The 26,806-nt window shown below is 47.0% G+C and overlaps 1 protein-coding gene across 1 annotated transcript in view; it reads left to right on the top strand.

Moving 5' to 3' along the window:
* LOC138521783 (E3 ubiquitin-protein ligase TRIM39-like) overlaps window positions 1–23,031 on the top strand; it is a 287,098-nt gene extending 264,067 nt beyond the window's left edge. Inside the window, exon 7 of the mRNA XM_069634860.1 lies at window positions 21,091–23,031. Within this exon, the coding sequence (XP_069490961.1) occupies window positions 21,091–21,620 (530 nt within the window). The 3' untranslated portion in view covers window positions 21,621–23,031. The remainder of the gene's footprint in view (window positions 1–21,090) is intronic.
* Window positions 23,032–26,806: the final 3,775 nt, after the last annotated feature.

Genomic DNA, 26,806 nt, shown 5'->3' with positions numbered 1-26,806 from the left:
AACAGAAGCATGTAATGTGGAGATCCGTTGGACGTCCCGGTGAAGAATAGTACCCTAACAAGCCCTGGTTGTAAGCTAAATTTTGACAGTTCTGTTCCAACGTCCATCCAACAGGTTCATGCAGATTCGAAAGACAGGGTTGTGAGATGCAATGGGTTCATGATTGAGGCCCTCTTTTCTGGAGAGGACTACCTTTTTATGAACCAGAGTAATATACTAACTTTGTTGAATGCTATCCCGGCCCCGAGAATTATTTAAACAGAAGACATTTCAAGAGTTTTACTTATAATCGGACAAAAGATTGGACTTTGCAGTACAAGCTATCACCTCCGATTTGGTACAAAACCATCTGTTGGTTTATGTGGATGAGCTGCATGAGAGAGGCTTTGACTTAAGCCCCTGTAGAGCTATTCAAGTTGTACCTATTAGTTTGTCTATAACATGTAGAGGGAGCAATGCCTCGAAATGTAACTTTAAATGGTAATTCTCCGAGTCCCACTGTGACTTGTGATGATTGGTCTTGGGTACCTGAGGCACCGATAATGTGCGATTCAAAGGCTCAATCTAACCGGTCAGATTTTTAGCATTGTATGTTGGAACACCCAACGTTTTTCACATCTTACCGCCAAGCTTAGAAATAGCATCTCCCTCATGGGTATTGAGTTGCTACTGCTGCAGGAAACCGTTTTGTCCGAAAGTGATTCTGGATGGTTTTAATGTGTGCCAACAATTGGCATTGAAAACGACAGGTGCAATCAGTTGCAATTTTGTAGTTATCTGTCATGTATTGTAGTTGCACGTGTGAGGACCCATTGTGATTTTCATACAATTTGGTTATACATTTGTATTGTAATTACTTGGAGGTGAGTCAAGACTTGGTGATGGAACACCTGGAAGCGATCCTTGTAAGCCTCTCGGATTCTCAAGAAATGCACCACTTGATCATTGCAGGTGATTTTACCACTGATTGTCTGGCTAACCCTCACTCCTTGGGTGATGGGATTAATACACATTGTGGAAGCGGTTTGAAATGGCATTGTTTCTTTAAACACTGGAACTTGGTTCCTTTGTATGGTAGTGTGGTAGGTGAGTTTGAAGGTAGGCCAACTTGGCACCACTATAGCCAGAGTTCTAGAATTGATTTTATTTTTGTAACAACAAAAACCTTTCAATTTTGTGAGCCTTTTAGTATTTGTAATGGCGATCCTTGTGACCGTTCTATCTTGTTGAGGCACTGTGCATGCCCTTATTTTTTTAAGTTCTACATTGCTGAGACACAAGTTTGATAGTTAATAACTTGAAAAATAGGCTAGTATGGAATGAGAGGACTAGGACTATGTTCATGAAGGCATTTTAGAGAGGCTTGGTATGATTCTCCAGCATTGCGATTCAGTGCCACTAGCCATCACTCTATATTGGAAAATATTATTTCAGAGTTTAGAGTAAGAGCAAGGAGAAATAATTATGTACCAGAGGTTCAGGGAAAAAAGCGAGAGAAGTGAAGGAACATTAGAAGGCTGAAGAAAATGGGCCTGCAGGATCAGAATACTCTCATCCTAATTAGACAAGAACAAATGAAGTATTATTACTATGAGTCACTTGGGAGCAGGGGAAAATATGCTGCAGGCCAATTACGAAAATCAGATAATTGTATCTGCAAACTAATTCATGATGAGGAGAAATCCCAAGTTGAATTGTAGGAAAACTCCACTGGTGAAGACGATTGGGCAATTCGCTGTTCAGGTTTACTCTTCTCACGGAGTATCCCCTCCTCAGGGAGTAGTAGGCCTGCTTTGGGATTTTAACTTCGACTGTATGAATATCGAACCGATTATTCGTAGGTGAAGCCAGTCAAGAGCACCAGGCCACAATGGACTTGGTAATGGGATTTTCAAGTCCGACCCCAGTTTCTGGGCTTGGATTCTATTCAGAGTTTATATTTGGTCTTGGATAAGCGGGAGTTACCAGCTTCTAGGCATATAGCAATAATTGTACCCATTTTTAAAAGGGGTGATAAGTATAACCCACTTAACTATAGGACAATTGTGCTTCTGGATACAGACTAAAATATTTGTATCCCTTGTATGGACTGAAATATCTTCTTGGGCCTAGGCCGTGCGTGTGCTCAAGCCTAATCAAATTGTGTTTAGAAGAGGAGTGGGGACGTCCAAGGCAGGACTTATTATTGACCACTTACAGAAAGATTTATCAATATGTTGTGGAGTAAGCTAGTAACATGGGGTATCCCAACAATTATGTTGGCTATTCTGATTCAATTGCATTCTAACACTAATTTAAGAGTTTGACTTAGCCAGCAAGGTAATACTACTCGACTCATTGTGACATCAAACGTGTTGTGTCCTGGCACCTTTATTATTCAACATTTATTTGTCTGATATTGGAGACTAACTTGCTGGCTCTGTTTTATTTCTCCTTCTGTGTATGGATGCAAACTGTTTTGGTTAACGCATGCAGGCAACATCTTGCTTTTGGACTGCCGTGGGCAGGAATTTCCCATATTTTGGATGCTTTTGGTCTTTATGCTGCTAAGAATGGACTGACAATGAAACCTGTAAAATCCAAGTTATTAGTATTTAGACCTCACCGTAAAAAGGCCGGCTCAAATTAGAGCCTAAACACACAACGAATAGAAGAGGTCAGTTATATTAAATACTTGGGTTGTAATGTTTATGGTACCCAATCCAAACTGTCTCACTGAGCACTTTCTTGTTAAGGCCAAACATATGTTATGCCAAATGAAACTCCTTCATTCGCGTTTGGAAGATTTTCGCTTGAACCCGTAAAGAAAGTTTGACTCTAAAGTGATCCCAGTCATATACTACGGTCTGGAAGTCCATCACCAGTTAAATTACTGTAACTCTGAATTTATCAAAGGTATCCTGTGGTAGGGTACTTTCGCCCTTCCTAAGGCGGTCCCTGTGAATATCCTATGATACAAACTGGGTCTTCTCTGAACACAAGTGTTCTATGGGGAAAAAATCTACTTTGTAGGAATTTCGATCAACCTCCATCTAATTCTATTTACGAGTTGATGACCAAAGATTACATCAGAATCAAGAATGCCTTTGTTCAGACTTATAGGACTCAGTTGGAAAAAGTGGATCAGTATGGAGGATGTGGAGAATAACATCTCACTGGTTAAGTAACGTCTGTGGCGAAATGACAGAGGCCAAACCTGTGAGAAAATCCAGTCTTATGAAAGATACAAGGACCTCCTGCGGGAGTCATCGAAGTCTGGTTGCAGTGCCTCATATTTATTAATGTATCCTTCCTGGAAATTTGCCAGAGCCATTATCCGGTTCCGTCTTAATCTTCTGCCTGCCATGGAAAATAGATTTTATGGAAAGAAAATGATTTATTATGGTCCACCTGCCGTTATTGTTTTAAATCTTCCCAATCGTTGAAACATCTACTGGTTGAATGCCCTGATTTGTTTAATTTGAGTATTACTCATTTTGAGCGTGTGGGTAACGGACGAAGACTCAATCCGTGGTAATTTTTATGGGCGATGTATACTTTTTTCTTTTTGTTTAAAGTTTATTTGTTTGACCATATGACACAAATAAATAAAAAAAATTAAAAAGTGATTGTACTTTGTTGATGAAGGCTTGTTTTTTCCATGAACACATTTTGTGTAGTTAACCTAGGTAATGTCTTCAACAGAAGGTCCCAAAGAGAATCCACATCTGGACCCATGTCGGACAGGATTATGCTTGGATATGCAGACATGTTTGCTTTAAAACATGGGGATTCATTTGAAGAATAATGTTGAATTAAAGCACAAACTGATACGGACAGAATGGCAGTGTGCCACTGCGCTCGCGCCTAAACAGTTGCTGTTTATTTAGAGATTCTGCTGGGCTTGGTGATATGGTTAAGCATCCATCAGCTTTGTTCGAATGTGCAGTAAATGTCATGTTCTGCAGATGGTTCACCATTGTCGAGAGTATAGCTCCAACCTCTGCCTAAGATGTTTGGTTGTTACATCTTCATTTTATTGATGATTTTCCTTCAATACCAGTTTTATTGCCCTGGTTTGATTAGTTTGAGACATTTCCTGCATTTGTTGTAAGATTAGGCAAATGGATTTGTTTGTAACATTTCATCTAGTTGGAGCTGGACTTTCACTACATCCCCCCTGTATACTTTGTGTTGCAAATGTTTTGCAGCGACTTCAGCTTTACAAGAATGTGAAACTACCTATAACTTGGTTTGGATGCTGGTTTTGTGTATAATGGAGACATCATGTGATGAATGTGTCCATGGATTTGAAAACAAGAAGGCCTGTGCCAGATCTCTTTACTGCTCCCAATGGTTGCAAAGGCTAGAGCAGAATTGTACTAGCTGGAATCTCCATGATGGCGTTCTTGTGTGCCACCAAGCAGCGCATGATCAACAACCCTGAGGCGCCAGGTGGTACTATTTTACACGAGTGTTTATTCATGCTGCTCACTAGTTGCATTCAAATAGTGTATAGACTGTACCCAATCCCCCCTATCTGTCTGTGGGCTTTACTCTACATTTTACCAGTTGAAAGGTTCTTCCTTATGTATTAATTATCTTGGGATATGGTGATAAGGCAATACAAATTGGTTTTCCTGTGGTTTCTGATGAAGCAAAAACTGATTGAAAATAAAAGGTCTTCAGGTGCTCTAGGTTAACTAGTGTGAGGAATCTGAGGGCATCCTCACTTCTTTCCCCTTAAGAGCCTCTCCTCGGGTAGCCAGGGAAAGGCCATCAATACTAGATCCTGACCCTGAGGGTGGATATGTGAAGGAGGACTACTTGGGAGGAGGCGACTTGAGGAGTGAAAGTGAGGTACCCTTGGATGAGACGCAGTATCCCACAGTCCCCTTTCATAATGAATCCCCCATTACCCTAGCCTGTATGGGCTATTGGCAGTCTTTTCCCTGCAACTGAGTCCACTGAACGCTCACACTCTGGTACTGAGACGAAGAAGAGGGCCAAAGAGGCATGCGGATGGAGCAACCATGCAAGTCAGCCTAATAGCCCTGACCCTAGTCAGGCACTTGAAGTCAATGGTCTGCACCTGAGAGCCATTAACACATGCAGGAACGTAAGAAGAAATTGAAGGTAGGTAGGGTGTCTAAGCCTCATAAATCGAAATCTGCTGGGCTTTCGACCGATGACTCGAGGGGCAACTCTCCGCGTCAGTGAAAATCAAGGGGGGGGTCTCGTTCTAGGAGTGGTTCCCGCCATTCCTCTGCCTCTTTGAGGCATTCTAGGAAGCGCTGTCAGCAATCGCCTTCCCCGTCGGAGGAGGACTCCACCAGACGGTTGACTTGTCTCACCAAGTCTTGGTCGAAGGCCGAATGGGAATCATCTCACCGGCAGATGTTAGCGATTTTCGAGTCGCAAGGCACAGTTCCGTCTGCGCCTTCGAAAGAAGCCGGCAAGGAATGGGCTTGGTCCACCATTCGCACGCCTTCGGCTCGGGCAGTCGGCGCGATCATCGGGAGCCGTCGGGGTCCCGTTCGGACAAGGGAGATTGCCATAGCCGTGCCAGATCCAGGTCCCATCGAGACTGTCGGAACCTGTGAAGCCTTTGAAGAAGGCGTCAACGCCATTGGCGCTGTGTCCGTCGAGGGGCTCTCTCGCGGCTCTGCCCTCGAAGAAGTTGACGGCGCCTCGGTCGACACCGATTCCCTCAGCGCCCTCGACACAGTTTGTGGAGGATTTGCCAGAGGTGCCCCGGAGGGCTGTGGAACCTCCGAGGAAGGCTATCAGTAAGTCTGTGAGGCCTGTTTCTGAGCCCTATTCTGTTCCTAATCCTAGATTGGAGTTTTTCCAGCCTTTGCAAGACATTTCAGAGGTTGAGGAACTGTCCGATGAGGAGATGGTTGTGCCTCCTGATGTCCCTCATGACCTTTTGTCTGGGCATAGTCAGATGGAGGAACTCAGTCAGTCATTGCATGACGCTAGTGGCCTGGACTCCTCTCCGGAGGTGGAGTTTGACCGACCTGAGCCTGGGGCGCATGCGTATTCCTCCTATCGGCGTCTCATGTCAATGGTGACAGAATACTTGGGGTGGTCTGCTCCACCTGTTGATTTTGCTCAGGATGATTTGACGGACATCCTGGATAAAGGTCCATCAACTGACCCGGTGTTGCCGTTTCACATGGCTTTGCAAAGAAGTGTGGCGGTGGCTTGGACTGCTCCGGAGAGTCTACCAGCAGTTAAGTCGCTTCTGAAGAAATACCGCCCATCCAGTGGTGACCCCTGCTACTTATCGACGCACTCTACTCCGGAGAGTTTGGCGGTGCAGGCGGCTATGGCCTCCTCGAAGCAGGCTGTGTACCCTACCATCCCTCCTGATAGGGACAATAAGCGCTTTGATGGTTGGGTGAGGAAGGTATTTTCCGCTGGAAGTATGGCGTTGAAGGTGGCCAACTCCACTTGTGCCTTAGCGAGATTCACTCACATTCTGTGGAACTGTGCGTCTTTGGCGGCTGAGCATATTCCCGAAGAGTAGGAACGGGATGGTTTTCTAGCCCTCGTGCAAAACGGCAAGGATGCCATGTGCGAGTCCATTCAGTCGGGTTTGGACACGTCATACTGTGTCAGCCGGTCCATGGCTGGAAGCACCATGATACGCAGGTTTGCGTGGTTGCGGAAGTCGGGGTTTGCTCCTGATGTGCAATCCCGTCTTCTGAACATGCCCTTTGATGGTGTTCATCTGTTTGGCAGCAAGGCTGACGAGAGCCTTGGGAGGTTGCAGACCTCCAAAGCTTCAGCAAAGTCTTTGAGCGCTGCAGTACGTCAACCTCTGCCTTTTCGTCTAGGGGACAGCAAAGGAGGGGAAGTTCCTTTCGGTACTACTCTTCCTTTGGTAGATCGAGAGGAGCTGCCAGTCAAAGGGGCCACTGTAGGAGTACCCGGGGTGGAAAGCAAGGTACTCGGGGTGCCAAAGCCGCTCGAGCAGTTGCCTCTTTGCCCTCAGGCACTACCGCAGCCACGTCCGCTCAGTCATGAGGCCATGTCCCATGGTTCGCTGGTTGGGGGCAGACTTGCGCAGCATCTTGGAGAATGGTGGGCCATTCCTTCAGATGTGTGGGTTCTGGAGATCATAGCCCACGGCTACCGCCTTTCCTTCGGGTAGAGGCCTCACTACAATCCACCGGGGAAGCTCTATTTGAAGCGTCCAGATCCACTCCTTGCGCAGGAAATCCTATCCCTGCTGGAGAAAGGCGCCATAGAACTGGTGCCTGCAGCAGAGAGGAACAAGGGATGGTATTCCACTTATTTTTTTATCCCAAAAAAAGACCGGGGATTGAGACCCATCATGGACTTACGGTGGTTGAACAAGCTCCTCAGGAAGGACAAGTTCAAGTAACTCTTTCTCAAGTCCTCCAGGCCCTTCAACTTCAGGATTGGTTGGTGTCTGTAGACCTCAAGGATGCTTACTTTCATGTGCCTATTCATCCAAAGCAAAGGAAGTGCCTGAGGTTCGCGGTTGGCGACTCGCATTTTCAGTTTCTGGTCCTGCCGTTCGGATTGACCTCCGCCCGAGGGTCTTCACCAAGCTGATGGTGGTGGTGGCAGCGTATCTCAGGAAAGGGGGGATTCACGTCTACCCCTACTTGGACAACTGGTTGATCAGGGCGCGCTCTTCCGAGCAAGCCCTGGATCATCTGTCCGTCACCTGCCACTCCCTTCACAAGCTGGGCTTCTCCCTCAATTTAAAGAAGTCCCATTTGACACCTACCCAGTGGCTCCAGTACATCGGAGCAGTGCTCGACACATCCCTGGGGCAGTGTTCGCCTCCCCAGGTAAGGGCTCATCACATTCTGCAGATGGTGGACAAGTTTCAACGTGCCCAGTGTCTCCCGGCGTTCGATTTCTTGAGGTTGCGGCCTCATGGCATCCTGCATTTTCCTCGTGCCAGAGGCCAGGCTGCGGATGAGATCTCTGCAGTGGGCTCTCAAGATGCAGTGGTCGCAGTTCTCCGGCAGTATGTCAGATCCCGACCTCGGTTGCCCAGGATCTTCTATGGTGGGCCGATGAAGGTTATCTGATGAAGGGAGCACCATTTTGGCAGCCATGGCCTGAGTTGACTTTCGTGACGGACGCATCCCTCACAGGTTGGGGATCTCATGCCAACGAGTTGACAGCTAGCGGACGTTGGTCTCCGTCGGAGTCCAGACTCCACATCAGTCTGTTAGAGCTGAGGGCCGTCAGGCTAGCCCTGAAGGCTTTTCTGACGTCTGTGCGGGGGAAGATTATGATGGACAATACAGTGGCCATGCACTACCTCAACAAAAAAGGGGGGGGGCAGGGTCACTCCCATTGTGCTGGGAGGCGATGAAGCTCTGGCTCTGGGCCATCCAGCAGGATATTTTGATCTCGGCAGTTCATCTGCCCAGAGATGAAAACACGGCGGCGGACGCTCTGAGCAGGCAGCGCACGGTCTCTCACGAGTGGGAGTTGGCTCAGGAAGTTATTTTGGAGATCTTCGCCCCTTTGGGGAACCCCACAAGTGGATCTCTTTGCCACCAGTGTCAACCGGAAGTGCGAAAGATTCTGCTCGCGGGAATTTCCTCCAAGAGGAGCCTTAGGGGACGCGTTCGTAGTGGAGTGGTCCTTCCCACTGCTGTACGCGTTTCCTCCAGTCCTTGTCATCCGCAAGTGTTGCAGAGGTTTGGTTCCCGAATGATCCTCATTGCTCCGGCATGGGCCAGGAGAGCGTGGTACCCGGACCTTCTCCACATGTCCATCTGCACGCCACACTGTCTTCCCTACCGAGACGATCTGCTCTCACGGGCGGTGGGGGTTGGGTTCTCCATCCAGAGGTCAAGTCTCTCAGCCTTCATGCTTGGTATCTGAAAGGTTGAGGTATAAGGATTGCGACCTTCCTGAAGACGTGATGGAGTTGTTGCTTTCGGCCAGAAGGCTCGCAACAAAATCCCTGTACCTTTGGAGATGGTACAGGGTACAGGGTACAGAATGTGGATCCTTTCCAATGTTCCATTCCTTTTGGTTTTGTCTTTTTTGCTTTCTTTGGCCCACAAGGGTCTGCAAGTGGGTACCATTAAAGGTTACCTGGCGGTGCTGTCCATATTTAAGCGCTCGTCTGAGGAATGTTCTTATTTTAAGATCCCTTTGATTTCAGTTTCTAATGTGTTTCCACCGTCGCCTTTCCAGGTGCCGGGATGGGATTTGAATTTGGTTTTAAAGTTCCTAATGGGAGCTCCGTTTGAGCCCTTACATTCTTGTCTGTTGCCCTTTTAAAACTGTATTTTTAGTTGCGGTTAAATCCGCACGCAGAGTGAGTGAGTTGCAGGCACTTTCCGCCAAGCCACCCTTTACTGTGTTCCATAAGGACAGGGTTGTCCTGCGGGTGCAGCCTTCTTTTCTGCCGAAGGTTGTGTCGGAATTCCATTTGAGCCCGAAAGTGATTCATCTAGCGTTTTATCCTCCTCCACTTCCTGGTAAGGAAGAGGAGAGGCTCCATAGGTTGGATCCTAGAAGAGCTCTGAGTTTCTATCTCTCACGGATGTCCCGGGTCAGAGTGGACGATCAGCTCTTTGTTGGTTATGCTGGAAGGCGCTTGGGTCAGGCTGTTTCCAAACAGACCTTGTCTAGATGAATCATTTTGATGATCTGAGTGTTACCGTTTGGCGGGAAAGGACCCTCCAGTAGGCTTACAGGCTCACTCTACTAGGGGTGTGGCTGCCTCCACCTCTCTACAGAACGGTGTTCCGATTCGCATTATTTGCAAAGCAGTCACATGGGCCTCTGTCCATACATTTGTGAGACACTATTCCTTGGACTCCATCCATGGGCAGGATTTGGCCTTTGCTAAGGCAGTCCTTTATTCAGCAATTTGATTGGGCATTCTAAAATTCTAAATTGTAAATTCTTTTCCCGCCTCCATAAATTGGTACTGCTTTGGGAGTCTGTCATAGATGTGGAATACGTCGGAGGACACAATCCCCTTGAAGAACAAGTTACTTACCATAACTGGTAACGTTCTTTCGATGGGATATTCCTCCGACGTATTCCACATCGCCCTCCCAGCCTGCCCCTCTACTGAATTCCCTATGCGATTGCAGCTTACATTTCCGCAAGGCTTTCTGCAGTCATACCGGCAGGAGATTGGTGCCACACGTTCTGGGTAAAAACTAACTGAGGCTACCGGTGCTGTGCATCCTATATATAACATCCAGTGACGTCGCCCCTCGACAGAGGCCCTCGAGGGACAACGGATCGATGCCATGTGAAAAAGCACACCTAGAAATTTGTTTTTCCTCAACTATTTGTTTTATTGTTCTTAAGCCTGAAAGAACTCATGTAACTTTGCAAGCTGATTTCGAGAATGAACCAGGATTCTAGAAGTCAACTCACATTAACAATTAAAGGGAAGTCATTTTTTTGCCGGAAACAAATAAAGGGGAAATACTTACAATCCAATGAAGATGTTATATGAATGGATAGTCTGTCATAAGTGAAGAAATATGCAAAGGTAACTGACGCTTTATAGACACTGAGTAATGAATATTGAACCAAAGGAAAGATATAATGAGCATATGGAAAATCCAAAGCAAGTGATGAAATCAGAAGATGAGCCCTCATGAACAAAGTGAAAAGCAAGTTAAAGTGCATTTTGAATACCAAACAAATTGAAAGCACTTTGGAAATACTTGAGCATGTTGAAAGACAGAATTGTGTACTTTATTGAAAGGAATGTTTTACTGCATTAACCAAAACAAGTGCTAGCAAAGCCAAGAGAGCACAAAGAGGGAATGCAAGTGCAAAGAACTGCATAAACAAGCATTGGCAGGAGCCAAGGAATTGTAAGGAAGTGTAACAAGTGCAAGGTGGTTAACTCGGCCACGATATCATGTCCGGAGAGGGACACATATAACGGATGCCAACCTTACTGCAAAGGAGAAGCAGTATACTAGTGCCAAAGGGGAAAGCAGCCAAGGAAGGGTATCAGTTGCGTGACCTGTAGTGGGTGGAGCGTGCTGTCCGACAACTGCGCCTAGACCGTGTGACCCTATAAGGAGAAGCCGCTGAAACACCTATAAAGAAGCTTGTGTTATGCAAAGACTTTATTGTGATAGCGTTGGGGAGATGTATCATTTCTAAGCTTCATTCCCTCTCCTAGTGTGACCCCCAGCACTTTTTGCTGGACTTCTGGATCTTTTTTTTTAAATCCTGAATGAGTGGAGTCTGTCTGCTCCATAGTGTGTGTGTGTCTGTCTGTCTGTCTGTCTGTCCGTGGCCTTTGGCGGGAACCCTTGGTGCCCCCGCATAGGCTCCAGGCCTGGCAGGAAGTGGAGGAGGAGATTTCCACCTCCCTGTTCTTTGTCTGCCAGAGTGCCTGAATAGGACCAGCTCCCACAGCGTCTGACTGTCCTGATTGGACAGCTAAACACCACTTTCTGTAAAATGCTGAGGGAGATTGCAGAGGAGTGTGTGCTGAAACTGTATAAAAGGTGAGGCTTCTGGAGTGAAAAGCAAGTAGACCACTGGAAGCTGGAGTAACCGAAGAAGAAGATTACCAGAGACACCTGCAGACCCTTTTGCAACCCCGTGAAGCTACCACTGCTGTCCTGACCCCGTATTCTGTGCGACAGACGACTCCTTCCCTTTTGGCTGGTCGGAATAACCTGTCCCAAGATGATTGAGCCATCTCCTAAGGTCCCAGGAGTTTCCAGAGCTGCGGAACCCCAATACCAGGAGACCTGCTGCCCATTTTGAGTGCATCGTCGTGGAAAGGCTGAATCTGTCCAAAACTTTGCTGAACCCGTAAGGACACTCCACAGATCCGATCCAACTCGCCCAGACCCACTCATCAGAGAGTGGGACTACAGGGAACGATTAATATTGACCAAGTGATTTGTGTCCTTTGTTGGTGCTGCAGAAATGGCACCAAAACCGCAGAGTGAACTAAGAAGTTGGTGAAAGTCGTGCCTCAGGTCCTCCCTCGAGACTGCTGCTGAGAGATCCCATGCATTGTCCTGCCTTCAGTCCTCCGACCGAGGAATCCAGAGGTTGGGTCCAGAGCTGCAACATTACGTTGCATCCAGCACAACATTTATTTTCTAACCTCAGATACCCCCACAGTACCTGATCCCAGAAAGTCGCTCCAGAGCGTTGGAGTGCACGTAGAGGTGTCCAGGGCAACCCCCTCTTCCTCTGACTCAAGTCACTCCTTTTGTCCCTTCAAGTCCTTAATAGGGTCTCTATCGTTAGTTAAGTTGCTGCTTCTATAACACTAGAGATTTTACGAAATCCACAGGAACTCTTCGTATTCTGCTGCTTGCCAAGACTTTGAGCCCTCTCCCAACTGCCTTTAGCTAGGGTTGCATTTTGGTACTTAAAAGACTTGCTGTGTGAAGAAACCCACTCTAGAACCTTGAACCAGACTAGTGTTAACACTAAATAACCATTTTCCTTCCTTTTCTTTTTTTTTTTTTATAAACGTTTTTTGTTTTATTGTACCAAACACTGGGGGCCACACGGCTACCCCCCCCCCTTCCTTTTCTTATGTGTTTGCAGAGTAAATGTCTTACTGTAAAACTGCTAAGAACTGCATGTGCACGTAATTACCGATAATACAATAGCATTGTCTTTTCCCTTTCTAATGTTTCAACAAATGTAACTGTGAACAAACACAAAAGTGAAAGTGTCCTTTGTAGTATAATCTAAAGTATTCCGAAGTGTTCTAGTGTAAAGGTATACGGTGTGTAAAGTGATTCTGGTGTAAAATATAATACATATATAATGTTATATACATTGAGTGTTTTTCTTTGATGTGCATGTCTAACTAGGCTCGGTGTACTAACCTACCGCTCACAGATAAGCCTGACTGCTCTGCCACTCTACCAAGGTTCTGATTAGTACAGACTGATAATAGGAGTTGGAGGTCTACAAACCACTGGGATAGCTTACTAGAGTCTTACTATCGGTAGGATTTTAGGAAATCACCCCTAACAGATACCTAAATCAAGTGTTACTTTGAAAGTTAGAAGAATTGAAGGGGTGCCGATTACAAGCCTGAGAGCGAGAAGAACCTCTGAACTTTACTTCGAACACTATTCATTTTTGATGCTGACATCCCTACACATTGTATGCTGTTAGTTGTGAGTGCAAGTATAGGTTGTGGGCGCAGACAGATGTTTTACTTTGGACTTCCTGGCGTACACTATCCTTAGTTTTCTTTACGTAGGGAAATCCCACCTTAGCATAGGGCAAGTTAGGTATTCATCCACCCTATCTTTTCAGTTGAATAAAGATTTTGTTAAGAAAACTTGAACCTGTTTGTGTCTGACTCCTGATGCCTTCACACTAGAGACAAGGCAACATAAACCCTGGATGGCTTTTCCATGGTTTCTAGTAAAGTAGAACTCTTTAGGCACAATATAAAGTTATCTTGCTGTAATGCATAGTGTCTCTGTCCCGGGGTCCTGTCTTGGACATATATCAGTTGTGCGCAGTGCCTACACATTTATTTCTTTGTCTCAATCTGCTTCTTCTCATCCTAGGTCGTTGAAGACCTTTTTCCAGGGGTCTCGGGGACAGTGTGCCTGTTTACATTGTCCTTGGGCAGCAGCAAGAGGGAAGATTGAGCACCTCCAGGCCAAGCCCTAGAGCTTCCACAGGGCTCTCAGCCACTTGATCTAGTCAGGAGGCTGGGTGCATTATATTAGTTCTTTCCTTTTGGGGTGGGGGGGTTGATCTTTACTTTCCACTGTGCTGCTTTCCTTTGCTTTTTGGATTACCTTGTTTGGAGTGGATCGCTCTTCTCTGAACTTTCCTATACTCCCCTCCTCTTATCTTTTCTACCTCCTCCACGATGTTCTGCAACATGCTCGTTCCTCCTCCCCTTCTGTCTCCCTAAAGCCTAATTCAGGCTTAGCTTGTGGGTGCTATTGCTTACTGTCAGTTCTGGCCTCTCCTGGTCTTAATTTCTCCTCCTTTCCTCCAGTAGCATCACCTCCAGTTCCCTACATGCCTTTGTTTCCTTCCATCCCTTAGAGTGCTCCACCTGCTAGTTGGCCATCATTCCTTTACGCTCACACTCCTCTTTCCCCTGGAGGAGCTTCAATTCCTGTTGTTCCACCGCCTCATCTCTGTCCTCTTCTCTACAACCTCCCTCTCCCCTTGTCCCCTCCTCCAGCCAGCCTCCTGTGCTCCTCCTGGTTCACCACCTCAATGATAAACTTTCCCCAGCCTCCTCCACAGCGCCTCTTGCCTCCCCAAATGCCCACATCTTTCTGCCTGTTCCACGGCATTATAAAGGGGCCTACCCCCATCTTCAGGGCCCTCATAGCCTAAGTGGTGTGCAGGCTTTTGTATTTTTTAAAAGTTGGTTGGTTGTCTTTCACTGACTCTCAGCTTTCCAGCTGCGCTAATGGGCTAGCTTTCTTCATGTGTGGCTCTGTGAACCGAGAATATAAATTTGTTCACAGCCATCTTGAATTTAAAACTTGCACGTGCCCAAAGAACAGGTGCTGTCAAGCCACCTGCTCCATGGTATATTTGGGTTCACTTGGTCGCAAACAGGAGTACTTGGGGATTGATTGCTTGTCCATGCAAGTTTCTCTTTACTGTCGGATATTTCTTTCCAATGTGCTTTACTTCACAAAGAGCTGCTAAAGGGACTGCACCCTAGGATGTCTCCATGTGATGAGCCTTGTGCCTCACTGACCATGTGGGGTGCGCCAGGGCATCCTCCCTGCACTGCTCCTGGGACCAGCATTGCTTATTGGGTGATGGCACCCATGGTTTACCCACAGTCAGGCAGGAGACGTTGTCAGTGGAGTTGCTTGTGTTGGAAGGGTTTAAATTAATATACTTAATGTAAAGTGCTGTTTTAGAGCACAACTTCAGCCATTAGGGCAGGTACTTCATTTGAAGATGCCAGAAAGACTTTCCCATCATGACAGCACTTTGTTTTTATTTGGGATTAGTTCAGCACTACAATTGGGATTAGTTCAGCACTCCAATGGATACGTATTTTATTTTTATTTGTTGGGTATTTATAATGTGCCTATACAGCAAAAGGTTTTTCAAGGTGCCACAAGACAAGGGTAGGGGAGTGACCTGGATGAAGAATAACCAAAAACGTTCCTACTAGGCCTTTTCATTCGGATCCTACAAGTGCAGTAAAAGAATTGCAAGGGAGTGGTTAGGCGGTGGGAAGTGCAGGTCAGAGGGGAAAGTTAATGCTAAGATGGAAAGGGAAGAGTGGAGAGCATGCAAGTGCTGGGTGGGGGAGGGGGAGAAGAGGGCGCCTGGGAAGGCCAGGTGGAGAAGTGCCAAGGAAAAGCAGGGAATGAGAGTCCACATGCTAAGTGCAAGGTAGGGGAAGGATCAGGCTAAGTAAGGGTGTAGGCCCGCCAGGCTAGTACAGAGGGAGGGAGCCCGGTAGGGCAAGTGCAAGTTTGGGGGGTAAGGGGGAGTTCCAGGGAGAACGAAGTGCTGGGGTAGAATGAGCGAGAAAGACCTGGTGCCCCTTATGACTCAGAAGGTACCAGGCAGCCAGTCAAATGCGGCGGAGGGGGAGATTAGCAGGGGAGCGGGAGAGTGAAGGAAGAAGAGCAAAGGACAGTCTTGAGAAGTTTCTGGAACTTAAGGGTATCCGGATCAAGCTTGAGAGGAGCAGGGAGGAGGCTCCTGCAGAAGAGATCGATCTACCCCCTCCCCACTCCCTTAACCCCCACTCTCTGCTTGGAAAAGCGCATGACGTGCAGAGAGTTGGAGCTAGAAGACCAAAGTGCTCTAGCAGGGAAGTATTTAGGGAGAGAGAGTTGGAGGTAGTGGGGTCCCATGCCCCAGAAAGCCTTATGGATGATGCAGGGGGTCTTGAACTTGATCCTCACAAAAACTGGGAGCCAGCGGAGAGATTTTCGGGCTGGAGAGATGCGGCCTCTGGGCTTGAGGCCAAGGATAATTCTTGCAGTCCTATTCTGTATTAGTTGAAGGGGGGCGAAGGGAGGATTTGGGCAGATCGAGGAACAGGCTGTTGCAGTAGTCCAGCCTAGAGAGGACCAGAGCTCTGGAGACAATGAGTTTCTGGGGGAAGGTGAGGAAAGGGAGAATGCCTCTGAAGAGTTGCAGCTGAAAGTGGGCCTTCTTGGCAATGTCCGCAATGTGATGAGATCGGGAGAGAGAAGAGTCAAAGATGACACTAAGGTGGCGGCCAGAGAGTAGGATGGAGCAGGGGTCTCAATGAGAAGGATCTCTGTCTTACTGGAATTAAGGCAGAGATTGCAAGCAGCACACCATGCCTGAATAGCAGTCAGAAATGAGAGGAGGAGGTGGAGGTGGTGGTAGAGGGAAGCTTGAAGAAGAGCTGCATGTTGTCTGCATAACACTGGAAGTGAGGACAGAAGGCAGAGATCAAATGGGTTAGCAGGGCTAGGGAGATGTTGGAGAGCCATGGCAAGAGGGTCGAGCCCCGAGGGACAGAGTGGGGGAGCGAAAAAGAGCCCAGTTGAACCTGGGAAGGTCGGTCCGAGAGGAAGGAGGTCATCCAGTCCAGGTGGTATCTGGTCATTTAATCTAAAACCATTGCATCTAATGCCATTCCATTGAAATTTTTCCATCTAAAAAAATGTCCATCTAATGCATACTTTTTGGGGGCGGGAGGGAAAAGGGTTCATTTTTGTTCTGGTGCATTTTAAAGGGTAAAAAACAGGTGTTTGGGGGGTTCAAAAAATGCATTAGATGGACATTTTTTAGATGGAAAGATTTCAATGGAATGGCATTAGATGCAATGGTTTTAGATGAAAGGACCATAAACCGGTCCAGGTCCATGATGCCAAGGGTATCACAGAGCCGATTTATACATGATTGACTGTGTCAAAGGCAGAGGAAAGGTCAAGAAGGATGAGAATGCATGGAGAGTTGGAATCGATTTGACAGCAAGTCTTCACTGATGTTCAGGAGTACAGTTTCTCTTCCTGCTGCTCTGAAGCCAGACTGGTGGTCGTGGGGACAGCCAACAGATTTAGTGTTATGGGTCAGCGATCAGCTAGGAGAGGACCAGCTTCTCCAGGAGTTTGCCCAGGAAGGTGGTAATGGAGATAGGGCAGAAGTTAGATGGGCAGGAGGGGTCGGCAGAAGGTTTTTTGAGGAGAGGATGCACAAGGGAGTGCTTGAGGGGTAGCAGGAAGGAGCAAGTGGCAAAGGAGTGATTGCGGAACTCTGCCAAGGCTGGAGCAAGGCATACCATATTGTCCTTGATAGTTCTGGAGCAGCAGGGGAGCACCTGTTTGGAGGAGACTTTCATAGAGGGGACTTGTCTAGAGATCTCATCCGGTGATATGGGCAGGAAAGCGGAGGGGAAGGGAGAGTGGTGCCAAGGGAGGCCTGAGAGCAGGTGAGGGAGAAGTGAAGAGGAGAGTGAGGACAGGATGTCCTGTGTTTTGGTTATGATGTGAGAGGCCAGTGCAGTGCAGAAGGTCTGGGATGGCAGAGGAGAGGTGGAGACTGCAGAAGGGTTGGTGAGTCCCTTGCACATTTTGAACAGTTCAGCTGTGTTAGTGGACCCAGAGATGCAGGCTTGGAAATAGGCCTTCTTTGAGCTGATGTAGAGTCTGTATTGCCTTTTGGAGCAGGCGGCAGACCAGTCTGTCGGAGGAACTGCTTGAGGCCTGCCACTAACACTCAGCAACTCTGCACTTGGGTGTCAGAGAGGCTAGGTTGGAATCATACCAGGTGTTGCGCTTGGAGGCAGGCTTCATGTGGATCCTCATGACAGGGTCAAGGATGTCCAGAGTGTTGGAGATGGAGAGGTGAAGGTTTGCAAGGGCGGTCGGTGTGAGAGTGAGTGGCTGGAGTGGGAATGAAAGTGGTGGCAAAAACAGCAACTGAACCTCGCTTCATTGGTCGAATGATGGAGAAGAAGACTGGCTGTGTGGGCAGAGGCTTAGCCGGGGGACCCAAGAGATCCAGGTGAAAGGATAGGAGGGCATTGTCCGACCAGTAGAAGGGTGTAGGGATAGGGTTGGGGATGTGGAGTCCTGCTGAGATGAGAGCATCCAAGTTGTGACCGGCTGGGTGCGTCTAACCGGAGGGAAGAATGGTGAGGGAAAGAGTCCAGAGGCTGCATCAGGAGTGTCTAAGTGAATATGTCTTGGAGGAAGAGAAGCTTGGAGGTGGCTGCCAGGAGAGAAGAAGTTAGGCCAGACCACTCTGAAAGGAAGAGGGGGACCAGACCAGGGGTCCTGTAGATGGTGACAAGAGTCAGCAAGAGGATTGGAGAGATGCCAAGCCTGCAGACGAGGCATTCAAAGAAAGAGTAGGTCTGAGTGGGTATGATAGAAGCAGGGACCCAGTCGGGGAAGATCAGGGCCACTCCTACCCCAAGCTGGTTAGACCTGGGCTTAGAGCGGGTCTTGTAGCCCTCCAGAAGGAGAGTGTCAAGAATAGTGACAGAGCTGGCGGTGAACCATGTCTCAGTGAGAGCGAGGACGTCAAGGTAGAAGTCTTCAAGGAGGAGGCAGATGTCAGAGGAGTGTTTAACGCCAGAGTGAGAGTTGAGGGTAGCTAAGTCGAGCTGGTTGCCACCTTTGAACGTCTTCTGGGGGTTTGGGGGGGGGTACAGGAATGTGGTACGCCCGTCGGTGGTTGCAAAGGTGCTGCAGAAGGAGTGGCAGGAGAAGGGGAGGGGAGTTGATTAGAGACAGAAGATGCCTATCAAGAAGGAGGTTGGGCTGAGAGACCTGGGCCATGACCGTGCCATTCTGGTAGACCTTAATGCTCCTAGAGGATGGGAAGTGTGCCAAGAGTACTTCCCATCGGGTTCCACCATTAATGGGCAAAGAAGAGAAATGGGAGAGGACTCAGACCATATGGAGAATCCAAAGGTCCTGAGAGGGAATGACAAAGAGGATGTCAGTGACAGTCTGCCTGGACGAAGCATTTACCTAGGGGTCAGTGATGGGCAGACCTGGATTGGAGACCAGGAGATCTTTCTTGAACTTTTTCCTTCCAGACTTTGAGAAAGAGGATATGTGATAGAGTAGCAGTTTGTGTAGATGGAGAGCACCATGGAGGGGGAGAGCAGAACGATGGAAAGTAGGAGAAATAGAGGGACGAAGAGACTGCACAACGAACTCACCAGGCGGCCTAGCGGCAAGACAGTCGCAGACGAATCGGGTATACTAGAAACAAAGTTCAGACCAGTGAAGAGGGTCCTGAGGCAGGCAGTTGCTCGTGTGGTTTCCATATGGGGATTCCAATGTTAAGTTCAACTACTAATATACCTATTTCTTTTATCAGCATTTAGCATGTCCGATTTTGATCTTCTTTTTAGCTTACTTTCCCAATCTAATGGCGGTCATTTTTCTTTCTATTGCTGTTTCGTTTGCTCTTTTTTTTTTAGCATGTCGCCTTCGATCACCATTTAACCTCTCTATGGGTTCTTTCCTCTGATGTCTCCTCCCAGCATTGTTTCGTGACTTGGGGAAGGTGTAGCTAAGGTTTAAAAAGCTGTGCCCATCCCTGTAGCCGGAAGGCAGTGGCCAGTTGTGGGTCTGAGGCAGAGCTGGAGGCTCGGGCAATGGGTATTTGGGGGTGGGGCAGGACAGTGGACCTGGGCCGTTAGAGAGGCGCCTCCAATACAGTTCTGTGTCCTTTTGCTCTTTTGTGTGGGGCTTTGTGCTGTGCTTTCCTAGGGTGTGGCAACAGCAGTTCTGTCTGTGTACTGGAAGATGCTCAGTGATTTGCACTTTACCCTTAGTCATGGTTCTCAGTGAGGTATTTGAGTGGAAGTATTTGAATTGCCTATTTTTTGAAGTAGGGAGTATTGGGACCACAGTAATTCATTCAATTTTAACGTGAAGTTTTTTCAGATCAGGAAGTAATGTTATTAGATCTCCTTCCTGTGGCACTGTTCCTGCTAGCAGCACACATCTAAACATATCAGAGGTGGTGTGGGGTAGGTAGGTAGGTGAGCGGGCGGGGTACGTGGGAATAGGTGCCTGCCATTTTCCCCAATTTGTGTTGAGCGTATTTAAACTCCTGTTTGTAAACTCCTGTTTGTATTTTTACTCCTGTTTGTGTTTTTTGTTGGGTCTACATGCCTATTTTTGAGGAGTAAAAAGGGCTGGTTTGCTGCGTGTGTGCTGGCCCTCTCTGTGCAGTGGCAGAATGTGTTATTGATCTGTGTGGTACTGTTGATGTTTTGCTCTACTGACTCTTTCCTCTGGAGTTAGACCAATAAAGACAAGATCGCGAGAAAGGTAGAGCCAGGCAGAGAAAAAAAAGTGATGCAGCCACAGAGAAAAGGGAAAGACGGAGCAAGTAACCTTCTCGCCCTCCATCTTGTGTTCTCGCTTCCTCCTTTCACATTTTGGCAGAGCTGGAGTTCATTCTCTATGGCTGGAGGTGAAGTCCATAGCTGGAGATGGAGTAGAAGGGGGGTGGGGGCAGATAAGTGTGTTGGAATTTTCTTACAGAGCACTATTCTGCATCACGAGACTACCAGTGTGAAAGACTGTTTAAATTGTGAAGAGGGGGGGGGGGGATTATTGCATCTTTCTTTGTTTCGCCCCTTGCCTACCTTTCTATCTACCCTCTTCTCTCTGGCTTATCTGTCCGATTCACTTAATTCTTTGCCTCATTTACCTCTCTGCACTCCTCTTTTCAATTCTACTCACTTTCTGCCCCCATCCCAGTGAGTATTTCTCTATTGCTTCCTTCTCTTGCCTTTACTGCTATTTTCTGTCTGCACACATTCTCCATGTCGCTCTGATTTACTTTTTTTTTCTGTCCCCTATCGGTCTTTATTTCGTCTTTGTGTCGGAAGCATTGGATGGACTTCCTTGGCATGAGATGAAGCCCACACATGGAGGTGGGGAACAGACTGGAAAAGTGGGGGCCATTGCATAGTGACTTCTGGCCTCAGTTTGTAAATGACATGAACCACAGCTGTGGGCAGGACTCAGTTTATTCAGCTAGAGGGAGCTGCCATGAGCACACTGTGATTGGATGGTTCTTTAGTCTGTGGGGCTGTTCGCCTGTGAGCTGTGGCTGGGGGAATCGGTATGCCCGTTTGGTTTCTGATCTGTGCTGTTCTTTGTTTTGCAGGTGAGGTAACTCTGGATCCTGACACAGCGCATCCCTGTCTTGTTGTGTCCAAGGATGGCAAATGTGTGAGAAAAACTGATGAAGCCCAGGATCTGCCAGACACCCCCCAAAGATTCAATCCTTATCCATGTATCCTGGGGAAGGAGAGGCTGAGCTCCGGCAGACACTATTGGGAGGTGGAGGTGGGGGCAGAGACAGAGTGGGACTTGGGGGTGTCTGATGAGCTTGGGAGCAGGAAGGGGCAACTCACATTATCCCCCGAGGGTGGATTCTGGACAGTGCGGCTCTGGAATGGTGAATACTGGGCTGCCACCTCCCCTTTATCCCCCCTGGTCCCACGGGTGCGCCCTAGGGTCCTGGGGTTCTTTGTGGACTATGAGGCAGACCGGCTCTCGGTGTACAATGTGCAGGACCGGTCTCTACTCTTCACTTTCTCTGAGACCTCCTTCCCCCTTACTCTACAGCCCCTTTTCTGCAAATGGAGTAATGCAGGGGAGGTGCGGATCCTCCCTGGGACAGGACCGGTCTAAGAATGGCAGCCGGTAATGAGGGGACGAGGATCAGGCTGCCTGCTGAGTGGGGAGAAGGAAGACCTGTGTCTAAAGGGAGGAGAGGGGCGTGCTGTCCTCGGTTTTAAAAGGATGACCAGGTGACGCCATTTGGGTGGGACATTGCTGTGTGTTTGGGAGGATGCTGTCCCCAGTTCTGAGGCGGACACTTTTTGTTGGCCAGGTTAAGGGGGTAGCATCCTATTGCCTCTAATTTGGGGGCGCGAGGACACGTATTGGCCAGTGTCCTCTGTTAGGAGGGGATACATCGTCCTATATGTGAGAAGGGTCACACTCGTTTTATGTGGCGAACGGGCACGATAGTATTCTTTAATGTGTTCTGTATTTTTGCAGGGTATTTTGCTGTGTTCGATTGTTGTTACAAAGCCGAGTTGGAGTGGGGTGAGCTACACCTGTTTTTGCACTCTCCTGTGCCATTGGAGGGGGCCTGTTGTACAATTTGTTGCATAAAATGTTCCAGGGTTTGGTATAATTGGTAGTTATCTTGTGTTTGGGGAGGAGGCACTGAACTGTACCTGAAAAGTCTGGTACAAACACACGTTTGTGTTATTTGGGTGAGACGTGGTTCTGCTCCAATTATTTTGAATGGCATTCCCATGTTTGAGTGTATGCCCTCCTTCCCGCCTCCCTACGCCCCACCCCCAATCACCATTTTGGGTTCACAAAATGAGCTGCTGGCCATGTTTCTGACATTTTTCTTTGGAATGGTTGCAATTTCTGGGGGCAGTGTTGTCAGTCACTGGGGAGAGTACAGTCCTGTGCTGTGTGGCAGGGGCGGACTTCACTTTAACCTGGTTTGAAGGTTTTTACTGTGTAAAAAAATTAAAAAATAAAGAATCCTGTACTGCATCTGTCCCACCACCATCCAAGCTAGGGGTGGGCAAATCACTGCAGATTGAGTAAAATTAAGACTGTTGAATTTTACCCTCACGTTTTACTTTACCTGTAATGTAGGGGGGATTCTGCTCTCTAAAACCGCACTTGGCAAAACCTCGAATAAATTTGTAAACTTGCTGTAGTTTTGGCTGCAAAATTGCAACACAATTGTAAAATCGTTGATAATTTGTTACAGAAAACAGGAATTAGCAAGGGAGTGAAATCTGTTTATGTGAGTGACTAGCCCTTGTAGGAATATTTTGGAGAGCCAATTCATGGGAATTCGTCCAGAGATTATCCCAGCACATCCTGCCCCCTTCCCAGCTGACGTACTTGAGATTAGTGTCTGACATCCAAGAGACACGCATACATGCAGTGGACTGCAAAGGTGAAAAGAGTTTTATCAATTGAGCAAGAGTCCAGAGTTGTACTCAACAGTACTTGCTCATTTCCCCTGTATTCTGAATAAAAAACATAACATTCCAGCTCTTTTTAACCGATTTGTGTCCTATTTATTAGCACTCTGTGACATTACAGTGAGAAACAGGCTTGGAATTGAAAATTAACTTTGAGAGCGTTGTCCCGCCTGATACCATGCTGTTTATTCTCTACTGGGCATAATTAGAGGGTTCTATGTCCCATCAACAACATTTTTTGGAAGTCATTTTTGCTGAAAAAGTAATTTAGGAAAAAACATTTTTTTTTCATTTTTTGGGGGTAGGGGATCCACCAACCCACTCTTTCCCCATACTTACCCCAAATCCCTCACCACCCATTTTAACCATTTACCCCCAGCCCTGTATATTTTGGAGTTTTTTGTAGTAATTCTGTTGGCAAAAGTTACTTCGAAAAACGAAGTGTCGTCCAAACAATGCGATACCCATTGAAGTAATCCCTGAAAGATGTTTTTTTTAAATACATTTTGTGGTCAGGTTGGCATCAAAACGAACAATAGTCAAAAAGCGGATTATGAACCTTACATTTGACAGTGGCGGCGACTTCGAACCTCCGCTGATACTGGCTCACAGGATCGGTTGGCAGGTTGAAACCTTTATTTCCCCAGATCGCAATCCATAATCCTCTTTCCATTTCCGGTAGCTCGTGTGACATTGACCACATTTGGTTGTCCCGCTCCTATCCAACATTTAGCCCTTAGGTAAGTGAAATACGCTTAACTAACGAAGGTTTGAACAATGTAAGGGTCATCTCTAAAAAAGTGCAACTATTTCCAAATTTGAACATGCTTAGGAGTGCTGGGATTTTGTTTTTCCAAATGAAAGAATTTCACTGGCTTTGTACCACACTCGTTTATTGGACCCTCCGCATTCTTCTAACAATGTGCAAGGGATCATTTTGCTGCAACAAATAAATGTGTACAGGTCAGCTACAGGGCTCGACATGTGGGAAGACTCCTGCTCTGAAGTCCCCTAGAACCACTACCAATGGGTTCGTTGGTAAATGAACAGCTGTAATGTCCTTTATTTTAGCTAGCACCTCTCCAGTAAATGTTAGCTTGCCCACCCTAGCACACTTTCTCCAACACAAGGGAGAGAAAGCTGACTGTTTTGTGAATGTGGGACGATGGCACTCTTCGAACAGAAACAGATTGTATAGGAGCATTCCATGTTTGTGGTACACATTGTTAGTGGTTGCTAGTTCAGATCCTTGCCATGGGTTGCTCCCCCCACCTGCGCATTTAAGGTAGCTTTCCAAGGGGATTATCTACACAAGTGTGATACACGCACCAAAGAGAGACTATTTTCCAGTTTGAGTTCCAATGGTGTTGCTTGGCATGCACCTTCCACCTGCAAATCCTGTGCAGAATTAGAGTATATTGAAATCTTTCGTTTACTTGGAATACCCTTTTGCAATCTTCAAATGTCAAAAGGTTCACGTGACTGCATACTTGTAAAACGCTTTTAAGACCTCTTTTGGGCCCTGAAGGTAGTCTTGCTAACCCCAGCGAAACGTCTGAATTATGCAGAACTAGAGAAAAGGGTGGACCACCCTCCACTAGCCCCCCAAAGTTGTGAAGTTGTAACGCGTTGAGGGGGACTGTCTGTCACTACTCGGGAGGCAGTACGTTCAGAGCATTTCCAGTCAAAGCGTGTGAAATATCGGAGCCCATACATCTCTTAATGCTTGGGGCCTCCAATCCCTCAAGGCACCCCTTATCATTACCTTTGTTGGAACCCTGGGTGTTTGTTTTGTCTTTTGGGGGGGCCTATACAATTGATTTTGTTTCTGTTGAAAGGTGAACAGCAGGGACCTTCATCAGCAAGGACAAACATAAATGTAGCAGTCTTGATATCAGATAATTTTAATGGCTGTTATTAGACCTAACCATCTTTCTAAATCTTTTGCCAATTCTCTAAATGGGAATGAGAAATTAGCCTTAAAAAGAGTCTTTAAAGATGGGTGGAATGCACTCTGAGATGAGCGAAGGAGTTGGGGGACAAAGGCACCCTGCATCCGAGCCAGCACCGAAACATGTAGCCCCACCGATTTGGAATAATTTATTGTAAAACCTGAAATCTTCTTAAATGCCACTAACTCTTGACATCACAACTGGGAAAGTCAGTATGTCCGTCATGCTGCATAGACTGCCATTTTGTCAAAGTAATTGACCCCCTACATTCCATGAATTGCACCTTATTCGCAGCACCAAGGGCTCCCTTGATTCTGCAAATATCAATGGTGACAGTCAAACCTGTCAAGACACCCCAGATATATGAACAGGTGAAGTAAAGCCACCATTAATCGGATCCTAGTTATTGCAATCTGGTTAATTTGTGTGAAGTTTAAAAATGGCCCAAAGCTAACAGCCTGGAGAACTGTATGAATATATTGCTACTCCACTCATTTGTGTCTCAACCCAATATTCCTAATGAAACTCCTGAAATGTTGTCCCATTCCATTCTAAGGCCCTTCTACTGGTGTTGCGTGCGTTTCTTCCTACAATAAATCCTCTCTGGTCAGGCTCCATCAGAAATGGAAAAACTGCCATCAAATGAGTCCCCAACACTTTTGAATGTTGATGCAAAAAGTTATTCAAGAGACATAGGATGATGAGAGCTATGTCTTGTCTTATCTTTCCCTGGTTTTAGAAGATGTAAGGTTGTTGAATCAGCCATTTTAGGGGTGTCTGAGTACGCTTAAGACTCTGGAAAATGATTAGAGTGCTACCGTAGGGCCTATTAACTGTGATTGAAAATCGGGAACAGGCGCTTTAATATCCTGCAGCATTGCGATCGCTTGATTGACCATTTCAAATGTTACAGGATGGCGTGATTGACCATTTCAAATGATACAGGATGTTCGAGTCAATCTGAATCTGCTAATGCAGGCAATGTAATGACTATCTTTGCTGCAACTCTTGATCTAACTTCTCTCCAGTCATCAACACAATAAACGAGCATTGGCAATGCCAACTATGCTCGGTACACTGAGGGACTACACGAACAGGGAGACCAGCCTGGTTGGCTGTTGGCGTGACTTTGCTGTAGAGAGGAGGCTCGTCCTATGATTAGCGAGATGAGGAATGGATGTGAGGAGCTGCGGAGGTCGTAGAGGAAGATCACAGATTCTATAAAGGTTTATACAGCATGAACATGGGTGATAATATGGATGAAATTAAGGAGTCACTGTCTCAGAGTAGACTACCCAAATTGGACTGAGATCAGGCAGAGGGCTTGGGACCGTCGCTCACGGTGGAGGAACTGAGAAGGGGGATTGTTGCCTTTCAAACTGGAAAAACTCCAGGTGGGGGGAGTATGATCGAGTCGCTAATTTAATGATATTAAAGTAGGGGAAGGTGCCACAAAAACGGGAGTCATACCAACCATTATCTATGGTGAATCAGGACTGCAAAATCCTTGCGGCAATCTTGGCAGAGAGATTGAAGGCAGTCAGAGTGAAGTTGATACATCAGGGTCAGACCGGTTATGTACCGGGGAGGTTCACGTCCTGGAACCTGCAGAGGACAGGATGAGAACGCAAGAGGACAGATGCGCGGTGGTCTCCCTGAATGCGATAAGAGTTTGAATCAGTTAGGTGGGACTGGCTGTACAAGTGCTGGACGGATTTGGGGTGGGGGAGGGGTTTCGTAGATGGGTTAAACTGATCTACACCACACATACGGCTAGAGTGAAAACGATTAGCCATTTATCTGGGAAATGGAACTTTCAGGGGTATCCTTTGTCCCCAATGCTTTTTGTTTTTATACTTGCACAGAAGCCACTGGATGTGTTCCTAAAATCTGAATTTGAGGA

The sequence above is a fragment of the Ambystoma mexicanum genome, chromosome 13, assembly GCF_040938575.1.
Source record: "Ambystoma mexicanum isolate Mex_15411 chromosome 13, UKY_AmexF1_1, whole genome shotgun sequence".
Classification (NCBI taxonomy): domain Eukaryota; kingdom Metazoa; phylum Chordata; class Amphibia; order Caudata; family Ambystomatidae; genus Ambystoma; species Ambystoma mexicanum.
This window is presented reverse-complemented; position numbering and strand designations above follow the sequence as displayed.